The sequence below is a fragment of the Schistocerca cancellata genome, chromosome 2, assembly GCF_023864275.1.
Source record: "Schistocerca cancellata isolate TAMUIC-IGC-003103 chromosome 2, iqSchCanc2.1, whole genome shotgun sequence".
NCBI classification, from domain to species: Eukaryota; Metazoa; Arthropoda; class Insecta; order Orthoptera; family Acrididae; genus Schistocerca; species Schistocerca cancellata.
In genome coordinates, this window is record NC_064627.1 from 529,758,083 (window position 1) to 529,775,096 (window position 17,014).

Below are 17,014 nucleotides of genomic sequence, written 5' to 3' on the forward strand. Positions count from 1 at the left end.
TTACTTTGTTGGATATGTTTCTGATGTGTTTAAGATCCAGTTCTCAATTTATCATACACACATTTAAATGTACAACGTATGTAAGTCTCTAGCTCTCACTGAATTTCGTTGGCATTCTGCAGAAATGAGAAGCATATCGACTTGTTCTTCGAAAGAGTACATCATTCCAATTCACTTCACAGGGAATCGCCATATTACATGCTTGATCTCTTGTAAGATTGTGTGTAAATTGGGCTTATGTTTTTAAAGTGTTGAAAGAGAGTTTGGCTCATGCCTCCATCTGTCATAAACAGTTCTCAGTGCATTGTTAGTGCATGAAATATCACCAAACATCAGATTACACAAAGAATAGTTATTCTATGTTACATGTTGTTGTATTAAAGCCTTAGTTATTTACCGTGGATTTACATAAATGAAGTGTGAAAAATAAGTATACTGAAAGTTTAGCTATTCTGAATCTCTTGCAAACATTTGTTACTGAAAATATGCAGCACCAGAGGTTGAATTTGCATGTAGGAACCTTGTCAGCATTTGCTTTCTTTGTATTTAATTACAAGCAGTAAAGAATTGTGATTTAAATACTTAGTTCGCAGTAGGATTGGTAGTCCACTATCACGAAAGGCTACTACACTTGCCTTCTGTAAATTTACTTTAGAATGTATGATAGAATCATGTTGTGGTTTAATTTATTTTCTTTATGCATGTAAACTTTTGTTTGATTTTGTTTTGTTGCTTGATTATCGTGTTTTATTACTTGTAGTTCTCGCATCAAGAATCGTCCCTATCACAGTAATAATCACAGGAACTATCCAGCGCTGCCATCTCCATCTCGGTAAGGGTTTCCCTTGAGAAAATTTTTAATGTGGATGTGGTTGGCTTTGCCTTTAATTTGTTTGACTGTTAACATTGTTCTTAATGTGGCTTAACTATAATAGTAAGAGAATATCCTTGACAATTAACATTGTGTGTGTGTGTGTGTGTGTGTGTGTGTGTGTGTGTGTGTGTGTGTTTTGCTTCAAGTATTTTACTACTGATGAAGATTTTTAAAGCATGTGTTATTTCAGTTAATATTGTTGAAAGCTTTCTCTAAATCTAACAACACAGTGAGCATAGTTTTGCTTTTAACCCATCTACTTATACGAATTGTAGTTCATTATTGCCTCTATTGCATTGTAATGTTGTATGGCCCAAACTGCCCGTCCATATGATGAGTGCGTACCAGACTCCATAATTTGTTCTGGTATTTTGTAACCTGATGTGTTAAACTGATAGTTATGTAATATTAACACCTGAAATCATGTGACTTTACTTTCGGATTGGGGTTGTTACATTCTTCTTGAAGCAACAGGGTGCTTCAGCTGTATCGTATCTTCCATATCAGGTGGGATAGTTTTGTCTTCAGTGGTTCTCCCTAGGATCTCAATAATTCTGAGGTAATACCATTGACTCCAGGTGCTTGTTTACACTTGGCTTGTTTAGTGCTCTGTCAAATCCCTCTTGCAGTAGTATTTTTTCCACCTGATGGTGTTCTTCTTTCTTTTTCATGATATTATCTTTATCTTTGAAATCCAAACTGTAAGTTTAGCAACTGTTAGATAGTATTTTTGGAGGGGTTGAAAAAGAAAATCGGCCAACCAGTTGCAAGTGAAGGTTTATTGGAACCTTTGACCTAGGTTTCAAGAATTTTAAAATTTTCATCTCCAGAAGGTGTAATGCACACCAAAATTAAATTATTGGCTACAACACTATTTCAAACAAAACCGAGTAGTAACAACTGTTGGAACAGAAAATTATAATGTTAAGCTAATGCACATGTTAAATCACGAACTAATGAAGTCGAAGGACCACAAATAATCACAAGTGATGGCTTAAGACTGCAGCAACATAGTATTTCTGGTACAAAGATTAAATGCCAAGTGTAGTGGCCCATTAACATAAAGCTCTTGTCTATGTAAAAGTTGATTTGTTTATAAGAAGACACAATGATGGCATGGCTAAAGTCAACTGCCCAAATGTACAGTCACTAGTTAAGGAGAGCTACATGAAGAGTTCATTAAATATATTTGCATAAGAAGTGTGCCTAGACTGCATTGAGTAGATTAAGTAAATTAAAATAGAAAAACAAGGTTGTGTTGTGTAAGGTGGAATGGCACCTAAAAACATTCTTGTAAGGAGTAAACCTGCAACGATATTTTGCCATTCATGTGGTAAATAGTGCTATTAAAAATAAAGAAGAATATTATGAAGAAAGGGGGGGATAGGGACTATGAACTAACATCCGTTAAGTGGATTGCCAAAAACCTTTATTTTCTCTTTTTTAAAATTAGTGTTGGCTTCCCATCTAAGCTCTTGATGCTCATAAAAGTGCTTCCGTTTTGTCCCGATTTTCTTGTAGGTGGCATCCATCTTTACCATACTTATTCATGCTTCTACAGCTTTGCAATCCTACTACAACCATTACTTGCTGCATTATATTTTCTCTTTTCACGTAATCACTATCTCAGGTGTTGTCAAAGAACTTCCATTGGGCTTCTTTTTGATTATTTGATCCTTTGCTGCCTTCAGTATTTCATTTCACAGTTATCGGCTTGCCTTCTTTCGTTTTCTTTTACCCTTTTTCAGTCAGTCATTGCATATTACTCCCTTTAAAATCTACACAGTTAATTATTATTCAGGTCCCAACTCCTCAATTTGCTACCTGTCTGCAGTTTCTTCACTTTTAATCTCTTACATGTATACATATGTCTTTAATCATCCTTAGCATAGTATTAGCACTGAGTCAATAGTGCTTTGTGCAAAATTCTATCAGGCATATTTTCTCTTTTATTTGTTTCCCTCAATACATGTTCTAAAAAATTTCCATCTTTTCCTTTTTCTGCTTTTGAATTCCATTCTCCCATCACAAATTTTTATCTCTTGATGATCTGAGTAATTTCTTTTATCTCTCTCTCTCTCTCTCTCTCTCTCTCTCTCTCTCTCTCTCTCTCTCTCTCTCTCTCTTTTTCCTCCAGATCGAGTAGACATAAAAACTTTTCTGCTCTGGTGGGTGTTTGCTTAGTGTCTAATTTTTTGGAATGTGGTATGTGTGTTTGATGTGCATTCTATACTGCCTCCAAATGTAGGTGTGCTGGTTTTGAGGTTCAACACTTAACTGGAACTCAGTAAGATAGTAAATATAGGTCCACTAGGTTTTCCCTACATGCAGTGTTCCTTTGCTCAGCATCTGTAATCCCTACTGTGTGCTGTTGATGGGATGCTTATGATGCACCTTAACAAAGATGTTCATGAACCCCTTGGGATGAGATTTTGCATTTTGTTGTAGTTTGCAACACACTCTCTGCAGTAGAGGTGATTTAAACAATCTGTTCAGATTAAAGCGAAAGGCAGTTGGTGTCGAGACTATAGAAGTTGAGGATGGTTCCATCAATTTATTCTTTAGTTAGATTCGTTCTTTGAAAGTAACTCCACAGTCTCAAACCTAAATTTATCTTGCAGGAATACAGAAGAGCTTGTACTTTACAGTTGGCTTATAATATGACAAATCTAGGGAATTATATTGTTGAAACAATGAAAGTTCTTTTTTGGTGCTTATGTAATGGACACACTAAGAACTAAAGGCTGCTGGAGCTCACTATTTTAGTAATACTAACCCTTAAGTCATGAATGTGCCATGTTAAAAGCAAGCAGGAGAACTTTCTCTTCTTAAGATTGTTTGGGGCAGTGATGTTACAGTAGACACAATAACATTCCCAGGGTGTTTATATCATAGTCTTAAATTTAAATTGGAGGAGAAAGTGAGCAGACAGGCAAATTTTGTCGTGCTGCCAACTGTCTGAATATATACCACATACCTTGACTTCATACAAAGATCTGTCTTCAAACATACTGTCGTTGCAAGGTGCACTTTTGATTTTGACTACCTGTTCCTCAACATTAAACACAGTTTTCTCCTTACTTGTTGCTCACCTTCAAAAACAGTTAATCACAAGTAGTAACAATAAAACTTCATGTTTTAATTGTCCCGGTGTCAGGTGTCATCTGTTACTGCTTCTTCTCTTAACTCCCTCGTCTGTATGTTGAGTTGTTTACATTCTGGAACCCTTCTCTCCACTCCACCCCCCACCCCCATCTGGCTGGTTGCTCATTGGCTGCCGCTCTGTCCAAAATAGTGCCAACCTTCCAGTTCTGTATTGGCTGACATCCTGGTATTATGGCATGGCCCATTTAGTATTCTCTAATGACAGCTGCACAGTGTTTTAATTTTGTTTCTGTCTTCTACGTTCAGTATGCTAAATGCAGCCTGCGCACACTTTTTTTATTTAAAATTTTGTTAAAATTCATAGCCTCTGTGACCCCATTTCATGTTTTCCAATGCCACTTCTGATCTTACATTCGCTATCCCCAAGTTCATAAATCACTTGGTACTTTCCATAAATTTGTACGTCAATTTCTGACTGTACCAGGAGTGGAACAATTCCTCACCTGGAAAGGTTGTTTGTAGGAGATGGTCGATGCATTCCTCTTGTAATATCCTAGATGCGACAGCAATAAATGTGTGGATTATCTACAATCAAATAACCAAAAGTTACAGGAAGAGTGTCTTTGTCTTCAGCCAGTAAATGAACTCTCAAGTAAGAAACAACAGAGAGGGATAGCACCAAGAAATCCATTCAAATGAAGCAGCAACTGTGGAATTTTGCAAGTGAAAAAGCAAAAGAAAGTCAGATTAGAATGTGCACCAAAAAAAATGCCCCTGTGAGAGATGCAAAAATCTGTCTGTAGGAAAATGTGTATGAAAAGGACACAATGTGCTTGAAGAGTGATTTCAGTGTTTAGAAATAAATGAAGAGATCTTAGGAATCTTATAAATAGGCCATGTTTCTGGGTAGAAGTGAAAAATTTTGTTTCCAAAAAAGTAAAGTGTTGGAATTTAGAGTTAAAGCTTTGATTGAAACCCACAATGAGATACAAATGACTTCTAAAAATATAGGTCTTACCTTAACCACAGTGTGGAATTTTAATAAAAGTCTCATTAAGGGCCTTCCCATTGTGTTAACATGTAAGATGGCTAATACAGTTTTCGTTGCCATTTCGGTACCACACCTGTCTGTAGTAGTTAAACTGAAACTCTTTAGTAAATGGATACTGGGTGGTATTTGCTTAATGATATACACACAACAACAATTACATCACTTTTTTACACATTTATTATCATCAGTGCTCTGTCGTTGGGATGGTGAGGCAGTTTCTTATCTTCGTAACATAGCCACCATTTTAGCTTTCGCAATCAAGAGTCCAGTGGTTGGATTCATCAGATAAATTGTAACATTTTTGAATTCAGTTTTTTAGAAACATGGTCCAAGAATTAATACTAGCTCTAAGTAGTCACCAAAACAATGTTCACATTTAGAGCACGTCACAGTTAGTGTACTGACTTTCAGTAATCCAGCTAAGAAAGTTTCGCACCAATATTTCATATAGTCCAGTCCTACATGCAGCAATCATTCGTTCAAATCACAGTAATAGTGTGTGACACCCTCCTACCGGTCACAACATAATTTGGAAAAGTATTCACAAACTTTAATTAAAGGAAGTGACTTATAAGTTCTTAGGCACTGACAGTACTGAGATTTGCAGATTCCAATACACTTATTTTAGGAAACAGGTTTCACATAGATGTTACTCATTTATTTGCTCGAGTGGGACCTATTATTTTGGGTGACGTGAGATTATTTGAAGAGTGGTGTATGAACGGATCATTATTTTGGAAACTAGACAATCATATTAACTGCTAGGTTAGATTCTGCTTCTCAGGATGGACTAGAAGTTTTAACAATAAATTTGTTTAATAATCTGGTGATGTCACAAACTGGAAAAGTTTATGAAACCATTTTGTGCATCCACATGAGGAATATGTTATTTACGGGTAAGTGTTACTTCAAAAGTTGAGGTAAATGGTACAGCAATCTTAACAACTTAAGGGGATACGGAATCGCCTATCCCCGCAATGTTAAAATATGCCTACTATAGGGAACATTTTCTCACAAACTACTGGAGACAGAGAGGTAAAATTTTTACTGTATGTGCATTGATATAACAGTACTGAAACAACAGTTTATCGTTAAAGTATTATTTTACAGAGATATTTTACATTTATTTTTAAGTAAATTTTTTCGATCACTTTTTACTAGATTATCACCCGTAAGTCTTTTGTAAATAAAGTAATTAAAAAATCGTTGTTTCAATGTGTAAAAGAAACACATGTGACTGTCATAAAAATTTCAGACTTCTAGGTTCACTGATATAATGTTCCTAGAAGAAGTAAAATGCCAACTTACAGGAAACGGAGAAAGAAGATTAAAACATTCCTGATCCATAGTTAATACCCCCCTTCAGTCGTCATAATCATCTTAGTCTTCTTTTGGCACCCATCTGCACCTGTCCTGATTTTTTTCACTAATGTCTTGATTATATAGTCAGCAAGCCTTAGTCTGTGCTGATCTAAAGTCAACGTAGCACATACTGTGCAGGAACCAACACGCAAATCCAACTTTTGAAGGACCTGGCATTTAGTTACATACCTAAGATTGAAGGTTGCCACAGCATCATACACACCAAAATGTAGTGCATTAATTCTGACAAACACTGTTCTTGGGAGACAATGCCATATCACACTATTAAAGCACTCATTGGGGTTCTGCGTTTTTCCATGAAGACATTTCATCAGAAGACTTCTGTCAGCCATATCTCTGAAAATGGGCTTTATTTCTTCCATGGCGGCTAATGGTAAACTGTGGTGATGAATGTCTTTCTCTCCAGTTGTTAGTCCCCTATTGTATTTACACCAGCTCTTTTCACCTTTGGGGCACAAACCACGTTCTGGATGCTCGTCTGTGGATGCGGTGTCGAAATACAAAGCCCATATAGCTTTCCTCATTTTTTCAAGATTGCCTGTATTTTGCCTGATTCCAAGGCCATAGCAATTCTGAATGTGGTCTATTATAGAATCAGTCAATCTTCCTTCGCCATGCAAGGTTTTCCCGTCTAGTTTTTTCCCTTTCATAACTGAATTTAACCTTCTCAGCCTGGTACCCATTCTCTTCTGCACATGTCCTATACATTCAAGTTTGCTTATATTTACACTGTTCCCATATGGTTTGCTTTCCAAAACTTCTTTGAATGCTGAAAAATTTTTTTTCACCCCAGCAACCTCCATGCCACCACTACTACCATAATAATTAGCAACACAGTCATCACTATGTTCATTTTTCAGCCTGTCTACCCATATACAGTATTTAGACATTATTGCAACAGCAATAACCTTGCCAGTGTCAACACTAGTTGCTGTTAAAACACCATTGTTGGGGGTATGACCCCTTTTTTGCCTTGTACCATCAAAAGCTACTGTGAGGTCACGGCCACCATCATTTTTTCATTGCTTCTTCCACAGCTACCTGCATTGGCTTCTGTGCTACATCTTCAACTGCAGACCCTAGTACATAGTTGTAAGCATCAAACTTTTAAGGTACACTTGGAAGATTTAGACCACCACATAGCATATCACCAGCTGCTTTGCTCTTACCAATTGCATGCAATCCATAAACTAACCTAATATATACACTATAAAGGGCAGCCAGGCCAACATGGGATTCTACTTTCAGATAAACGTTTCCTTGACAATTTTTGCAGCACACACTGTTTCCAAGAGCTTCGCACAATATAATCATATCAATGAATTCAGAAACTTCTTTTCCTTTATCAAGTAAATTATATTTCTCTTCCAAATCTCTTAGTTTTTTCTATGAGAGGCACTGTTTTCATTTGGAGTAAGCTTGTTCGTCAAATCAGTAGTAATGGACTCGCATTTTCCAACAGTGATGATGACTGCTTTGCTTTTCTAATGAATCATCATTTCTTTTCTTTTGCCAGTTCACACGCTTTTTAAACACTTTTTGGTCTAGCTCTAGGCTTTTTCACTGAAATGAAGCTCTAAATACAAAATAACTCAACAACTACTTCTTTCATATAGCACACTATTTACAAACAGTCCCATCACAAAGTCAAAGAGTAACTTGAGGAAACCAGAGGGAAACATTTTTGGACAAATAGTGTATAAAGAGTTGCTGAAAAGCAGGATATTTGAATTCATGTCACATTAATGTACTGCCAAAAAGTTTATGGTCAGCCATGAGAGACATGTATAACTAAAGCGCAATACTCAATCTCACAAATCTATACGAATAAAATAGTTATAATTCTAGTAGAGCATGTATGATATATCAGTTTAAAGAGGAAACTTGGTGGAATATAATGTCAATAAAACGAAAATTATTTTTAACCCAAAATCAGATTCTGTATCCCCTTAGTCAAATAATAAAGTATGCGAAAATTAGGTCAACAAAAGTATAACAGGAAATGTCAGAATCTAACACTGGGGCAAGACCTGCAGTCAAAACAGTAACCACTTCTGAACCTAACTGTTAACAATTTCCCAAGTTAATGATTTCACAATATTTGAACTAAGTTATTGAAAAATTGGAATGTCGAAGTTCATAATGAGTGGTGTCACTAAGTCCATAAATCATATCTTTAGATTGCCAACACTTCCTGAGACCCCCTACATTAGAAGGATCAAGACATTAAAAATAACACTCTGAATAATGAAAGTGAAACTCAGCTTAGACAACATTTAGAAATATTCGTGTGTATGCCACATATAAATTATGCAACTAACTTGACCCATGTAGGATAATGATTGAGGGGAGGGGAGTATTTAGTTAACAGAAGTTCGTATCTAATAGCCAATGCAATGGAGTAATTTCAACTTTTGATATGTCTTTAGGGGTATCATATTTTCCACTGTCCAAGTTCTGCAGGTGCCAAGTCATGGTAATATGGGGGTACTTCAAAACACCTCAAGCAAATGAGTCCAAAAGCCCCATGATGGCTAAGTCTGCGTGAGGACTGTGGCATTATTGTATAGCAAGCACACTCCTACCATCAGCATTCTCTTCTTTCATTTTGAATGACATTTTGAGTTTTTTAGGGTCTTGCAATATCATTGTGTGATGATGGTCTCCCGCTGAGGCAGAAATCTGACCAAAATTATGCCTTTTCAGTTCCAAAACACTAAAGTCATGATTTTTCGCCCAAAATTGTAGTTTGATTTTTTGCCAGATGTTGAATTGGTGCAATGCCATTGTGCTGACTTGTGTTTTTGTACCGTGTAATAAGCGAACCATCATCTCCTGTCACAGTACAGCTCAGAAAATCCTCACCTTCCTATTCAAATGACTCAAGAGCTTGCTGGACCCATTCACCAGTTTTTTCTTGTCCTGCTCTGTCAGCTGTTTTGGAACCCATTTAGTGCACAATTTCTGGTATCCTAGTGTTTTTGTGTTTGTCTCTTTCAAGGTGGGGCAGAATGCACTCCATAATTTGTGGGTGAAAAGTAAAACAAACAAAAAAAACACAAATGTAATTAAAAAAGATTTTATTTCTGAAAACTACATTCAGTGCCATTTTATTCTCATTAGGTTTTGGAAATTATATCATCCGGGTGACAACCTCGGTGAGCAATGCCCATATTGAGTCATTCAAAAAAGTTTTCGAAAACTTTTCTCAGAATATCTTGCATTATTCCAGCGATGACATCTGTAATTGCCTTCTTAAGAGCTTCCAAGGTCCTTGGTCAAACTTTGTAAACAGCTGCTTTGACATATCCCCAAAGAAAAAAATGACAAGCTCAAATAAAGGGAGCGATGGGAGCCAAGGAGCATCCCCTTGTAAGATCAGATGGCTGGGAAACTGTTCTTTCAGAATTTGGCATGAATGACGGACGGCCTGTTTAGTATCACTTGTGATTCTGTGTGGATCTCCTAAATTATGTAAAATTAACGGATTTTTGAGTTTCGTTCAGGGAATAAGTCACTTGGTGCCAGGTTAGTTGACTAGCACAGATGAGGAACAACTATCATTTTGTTTTCACTAGAAACTCTTGGGTGATCAACACAGTGCGTGATCTCAGATTGTCACGGTGGAGGAACCAGTCGTCCATGCGCCACTTTTGTTGGACATTATCTTTTGACACATCCTGTAAGACATCCCCACAACATTGCTCATATCCTGGATGGTCTGATCACAATCTTCCAGCAACGTTTTCAGGAGTAATACCAGTTGAGGGGTATTCTGAATGGAATCGTCATCAAACGATTGTGTTCCATCTTGCAAAGTTAAAAGTTTGACTGTGGCGTAAGACGTCTTATCCAGACATATTGTGTTAACGTAGTGGTTTTTCAGAGTCTGAAAAAAAAGTTTATGCAGACATGTTGTTCTCAGGCACACGTCATCTCAATTTCGCAAAACACGCACCTATCACAAAGTCACACAAGCCTGTAACTCTCAAAGGATTTATGAGGTACCACCTGGAAGTGTTTAATTGTACAAGCTGGATTTCATCAGCTCCATGTAAATTTGAGGAACTTCTGGGTAGTACCCCATACTCGACAATATCTCAGTTGGTTCAGTCAGTAGGGTCACTCAGTAATTGAAGTCACAACGCTCAACAATAACCCGTCACATGACAGTGATAGCTCAAACCTCACACAAACTGTGACACATTTGAGTCAAATATTCCTTAATTTGAGTTACAGAAATCACATGGAAGTAATCAATATTACTATTGATTCTGTGTGTGTGTTCACGCAGATACACGCATTCTTGTGAACAGCAGAATTTTAACTTGAGAGAATATTGGAAGCACAGATGTTACATGCTTGTTAAGTTGGCCAGGACTGGACACATACTGGAGGACTTGGAGTGATGTATGCCAATTTAAAAAAAGGCATATGAAGAAATTTTTATTTCAGATATTATTCAGTCATTTAATAGCCAGTTAGGTAAAATTTTAGTTTATGAAAAAGTGGTAATCTAGTAATTTAGCTAAGCTTATAGAATCACTTCATGTCTGCACTGGGAATAACGTACTCAAGATTACAGGTGCCACATTGCAAATTGTTCTACAGAATGATAAATTATTCAGAATCGTAGTGTTTTAGTTGGTGAAGGGTGTGCGACGTGATCCAGGAAGAATAGAGTAATAGTAGTCCAGTGTCAAAGTTCATAATTTAACAATCCGAAAAGCAAAATTGACAATACAAAATTATGATGGTATGGAACTTTCAGTGCTAATTACCTTGTAAGTTAGTTTCATGTAAAATAAAGTACTTCACTGTAAAATTGGGATGCCAGTTTTGTAATGAATAGTGTTACTTCTTTCACAAATGTACATTAGCTCACACGATGTGAAAAATTCAACTATGAATGTTTTTCTGGTTAAGATTCTTGAAGTGGAAACTAATTACACTGTTGGACTCGTCACAGTGAAAGTAAGTTTCTGACAATGGAAACTTGCCATCGCACTCCCCTCAGATTTAGTGGTACGGTGACCCAGTGGATAGGCTGTAAAAAAACTGAACATAGATGGAGTATGAAAACAGGAAGGTGTACTGAACTATGAACATAGAAGCAAAGAGGAACAGTGAATGGTTGAAGATGAAGGTATGAAACATTGATGGATATAACTAGGCATGTTGTTATGGTTATATGGTCAGGGTGTTGGACTGCAAGGGGAAAGATTCATATTCAAATATCCCTCCTGCATCCCATCATTGATGTGTCTCCCAGTCTTTGCAGCATTTTTCCCTTCTGTGCTGCGTGTCTATTGCTAGCTATTCTTTTTCTCTTCCCTTGGAGAATGTCTAGGAGCATTCTGTCTCTGACGTACAAACAGCCCCACCTTTGTTTTCCTTTCTTTGTTTCCCTTCTCCTCTTGTTCCTCCACTTCAGCGTTTGAGGATCCTCTTCCCTCCTCCTTCCTCCCTGTGTGTTCCTGAAGGCTAGCTCACGCATATGACGTGTGACAGGTGACTGGATAATGCATAATTCCCAGCACTGGGTCGACAGGTAGGGTTCACACATAACCCCTGGTACAGGATAGGCCCAGGGAGGGGTGATAGCGTGAGTTGCAACCTTCTCAAATTGCTGATTGGTGCCTCCATCAGATGTTCGGATTGTGTGGTGTGAGGTGTGAACAATCACCTAAGGTGGGTGTGGCCCCTTGGGAAGGGAGCTCCCAGTTGGAAGGAGCGCGCCATCGGAGACACTGGCAATCGTGGGAGATTTTCTAGTGATGACTCAATCATCTCCCCATTCAACATCTACCAAACATAAACGTAATGAGGCTATTGATTCAGAGACCCTTCCCATTGCACCACAATTCCTTCTGGTCCCATGTACTGAAGAGTCATTCCTTCGCCACGGTCAATCTGTTTATTATTCACAAAAGCGTTCATGCAATTGCTGGCCCTGTGAAATTCTGCTCTCGATTACGGAATGGCACTTTGATTTTGGAGACGGCTTTTGATTCTCAAACACAACTACTGCTTGCTGCCTCGCTTCTCCATGGCTACCCAATTTGCGTGGAGGCCCACAGAACTTTAAATTCTTCCCTTGTTGTAATTTACATCAGGCTGATTGACAGTCTAACAGAGGCTGAAATACGATCTTAGCTCTCTGATCAGGGTGTCATTGCTATCCATCATGTAATGAAGTAGTAGATTGCTCCTTAGTGCCCACCTGCACTCATTTCCTCACCTTTGATAGGGTGTTGCTGCCGTCCAAGCTCAAAGCAGGCTATGAAATTGTCATATTCCAGACGTACATTCTAAACCCGATGCGCTGCTACCAGTCTCATCGTTTTAACCACACTTGAACATCTTGTCGACACACAGCCAAATGTGTAACCTGTGGCAGGAATGCACACAAGGGCGATTGCCTGCCTCCTTCTCTCCTCTGTATCAACTGCAATGGTGGCCATGCCGGTGCCTCTCGGGGTTGTCCCATGCATCTAGATGAACGGGCTGCCCAAGAGATTCGGGTAAAGGAGAAAGTGCTTTACCCAATAGGCTCACAAGATACTTGATAATCGCAAACCCTGTGTTCTACCATCTGGCACCTACAGTTCTGTTCTTGTTACTCCTCGCTCCATGAAGGACGTGGCCACGCAGACATGCAACCTCTAATTTGGCTCAGAGGTTGTGAAATCGCCCAGTGTCAGGGTAGCATTGCTAGCCCTCTCCCCCTCCTCCCCCATCCCACTGTGCAACAAACTGTCAAACTCTCGACTCAAGGGGCGAAGCCACCAACTACACAATCAGTAGACAGGAAAGGATAGTAGTAGTACTGCGAAGACTTTCTCCGTCCCTCCAGCCAAACAACACCAGTCTTCCTCTACCTGGAAAGGCTCGAAGAAGTCCTCTAAAGGCAAACGGTCTTCTCCTTCACCAACTCGACGATCCTGTTTGATGGTGTCGCCATGGGATACTGCCACGTGGTACCTTAGCCCAGCCGGCCTCTGTCTCATCAGTGCGCACCACCAACCATTTTTCAGCGTTGGACGCCACAGATGGACCGCACAAGCAAGCCGATGCTTCTGTGGACCCCCTGGAGCAGGATCCTCATGCTCCTGTGCCCTGTAGTAGTGACTCTACACATGCTGTCACTCAGTCCACCAAGTTGACACCCTTCTCTCTCTTCCTCCTCGTGACTATCCTCTAATGGAATGTTCGTGGCCTTCGGACCCACAAAGAGGATTTACAGCTGCTTTTAGCATCACAGCTTCCACATTACTTACCACTTTGTTTTGACCTTCCTCCTGAGGTTGGCATTGTCTCATGGGGGCGTCATGCTGCTCATTCAGGATGACCTTCATAGTCAACCTATCTCCCTGACTACCTGTCTTCAAGCTGTTGCAGTTCACCTTTTCCTTCCCCACCTGACGTTCTCCCTCTGTACCATTTATGTACCTCCATCCTTCGATGTCATCAGGGCAGACTTCCTTCAACTTATCGGGCAGCTACCTCCCCTGTTTTTGCTACTTGGTGACATTAACGGGAATCGTCTCCTCTGGGGTTCTCTCAGGACCTGTCAGAGAGGTGCCCTCTTGTCTGACCTAAACCAACTTGACCTCTTCTGCCTTAACACTGGATCACCCACTTTCCTTTCCGACTCCCCGCACACTTATTCCCATTTGGACCTCTCCTTTTGCATTTCCCAGCTTGCCCATCGTCTTGATTAGTCCGTTATTTCTGACACCTACTTGAGTGACCATTTCCTGTGTGCTCTCCATTTGCTGACTCCTACCCCGTCTGCATGCACACCCAAATGGCAGCTTACTAAGGCTGACTGGCAGCTTTACTCTTCCCTGGCGACATTTGCAGAACAAGATTTCCCCAGTTGGGATGACCAGGTGGACTATCTCACCGACATTATCCTTACTGCTGCAAAATGTTCCATTCCTCGCACTTCCTCTTTACCACGTCGTGTTCCGGTCCCTTGGTGGCCTGAGGTATACCACAATGCGATTTGCACACGGAGACGTGCTCTCCGTGTTTTTAACTGTCATCCTGTGATGGCAAACTGCATTCGTTATAAACAGGTGTGTGCAAAGTATCACGCATACTTCGGGATAGCAAATGAGCTAGCTTGCTTTCATTCACTAGTTCTTTTAACAGTTCCACCCCTTCCTCTGTTGTGTGGGTCAACCTCTGGCAGCTATCTGGGACCAAGATCAATTCCCAAATTTCCGGCCTGACAGTAACAGACGATGTTATTGTGGATCCTGTTGCTATCTCCAATACCTTGGGCCACCATTTTGCAAAGGTTTTGAGCTCTTCGCACTATCACCTTGCCTTCGTTCATTGGAAACAAGCAGAGGGGGCTCAGGCGATACCCTTCTCTTCTCGGAATTGTGTGTGCTACAATGCTGCCTTTACTATGAGGGAGCTCGTTCATGCTCTGTTCATCCCAATCCTCTGCCCCAGGGCCGGACACCATCCACATTTGGATGTTGCAGCACCTTTCTCTTGTGGGCAAGCACTTACTTTTTAACATGATTAACAGCATCTGGGCAGAGGGCACATTTCCCAGATGCTGGCGTGAAGCCACCGTCGTACCCATACCTAAGGCAGGCAAGGACAAAAACTTTCATTCTAGCTACCACCTCATCTCTTACCAGTTGCGTTTGCTAGGTGATGGAACATAAGATTCATGTGCTGCAGGTACGGTGGCTAGAGTCGCGCAGCTTACTGACAAATGCACAGTATGGATTTCGAGTGTGGCCTTCTGCAGTTGACCATCTCGTTACTGTGTCCACCCATGTCACGAATGGCTTTCTGCGGAAATCCTACACTGTGGCCGTGTTTTTCGATTTGGAGAAGGCCTAAGACACCTGCAGGAAAACTGGTATCCTCCGTAATCTTTACATGTGGGGCTTCCATGGCTGCCTGCCCTGTTTCCTTCAGGCATTTTTACAAGATTGTGTTTTCAGGGTGTGTGTGGGTTCTGCGTTGTCAGGCAGCTTTATCCAGGAAAACGTGTGCCTCAGGGTTCAATCCTGAGTGTCGTCCTCTTTGCTATCACCATTGACCCTATCGTGTCCTGTCTCCCACTGGGCACCTCCGGCTCCCTTTTTGTTGACGATTTTGCCATCTATTTCAGCTCTCCATGGACCTGTCTCACTGAGTGGCATCTTCAGCACTGTCTTGATCGTCTTTAGTCCTGGAGCATTGACAACTGCTTTCATTTTTCCCCTGACAAAATTGTCTGTATGAATTTCTGGCCGCGCATGTGGTTTCTCCCACCATCTCTACATCTTGGGCCTCTTGCCCTTCCATTAATTGAAACTACTAAATTCCTGGTGCTCATTAGATAGGAAGCTCTCTTGGTCCTCCCATGTGTCTTACCTGGCAGCCCACTGTATGTGGTCCCTCAATGTCCTGTGTGTCCTCAATGGTACTTCCTCGGGGTGCCAATTGAAGCACCCTCCTCCGTTTGTACTGGTCTCATGTCCATTCGAAACTGGACTATGGGTGCTTTGTTTATGCTTCTGCATGCTCATCTCTTACACCCTCTCAACACTATCCACCATCGTGGCATATGTTTGGCCATGGGTGTCTTTTACATCAGCCCGGTTGAGTGTGTGTCTGCTGAAGCTGCTGAATTACCACTGTCCTAATGCCGTGACTTCCTCCTCGGCAGGTACGCATGCTGTTTGCCATGCGTGGCCACCCCTCCTTGTCTCCTTCTTTGATGATTTCTTTGACCGTCAGTGTGGTGCTTCTCCTTCTTCTCTGTTACCTCCGGGAATCCGCTTTCACCACTTGCTATGGCGCTTTAACTTCACACTACCTGCACTTTCCCAGTGGGTGCAAACCCTTTACCATCTCTCACTTTACCTTTCCAGATGATATTTAAAGATCAGCAGCATGTTTCTGCGCAGAGTGCTATTGAGACTGTGTTGTGGATGCTCTCACTGCCACAATGTTTTCAGGTGTCCTCACACTTTCAGATCAGCCAATGGGTTTTCTAGGAAGTGCACAGCCTTTTACCCTAACATGATAAATTCATTTCCTAACAGTATTAGCATGTGGAATCCTGTCACGAAGATTCAAACCAAACTGTCCTAAAAGTGCTCTGCGTCTTTGCCATGCTATAATTGTTTTTAAAGAATGTTTCTGCGACAAAACTTCATGCTCACCAGACCATGGCATGGTGACTACTAAAATGGCAATGTCTGCCCCTACCTAACACCACTATCCCCACTTCACTACTGCACCTGTGCGCACTTCAGTGATTGTTTGAAACTAGGGAGTACATCCTGCTGCACCTAGTATAAGAGTTCAGGAGAGTTCTGGAAACATCACAGAAATTTCATCTGTTGCCTTTAGGGAGTCTTCATCAAAAGTTTCCTTGCACCACTTGAAAAAACTCATCCTGTTCATAAAACTCCCGCTGTTTTGATTCACAAAAAAATTTTGGTAGATGTTATTCCTTCTGCGAGTAAGAAGTGGATCTCAACACATGAATTGTGCTTGATGGTACTTCTTACCAACATCTTTCACACAACAGGTCACACCATCATCAGTTTACATACTTACCATGTCCCTGTACTGAT

The 17,014-nt window shown here is 40.4% G+C and overlaps 1 protein-coding gene across 3 annotated transcripts in view; it reads left to right on the forward strand.

The window, feature by feature from the left end:
* The window catches only part of LOC126162079 (myeloid leukemia factor), a 145,491-nt gene that overhangs the window by 101,627 nt on the left and 26,850 nt on the right, over positions 1-17,014 (forward strand). For 2 of the 3 annotated variants that reach the window (XM_049918353.1, XM_049918350.1), the window contains exon 6: positions 761-832. The exons of the other annotated variant lie outside the window; for it this stretch is intronic. In XM_049918353.1, coding sequence (XP_049774310.1) covers positions 761-832 — 72 coding nt within the window. The remainder of the gene's footprint in view (positions 1-760; positions 833-17,014) is intronic. 3 annotated transcript variants of the gene reach the window in all.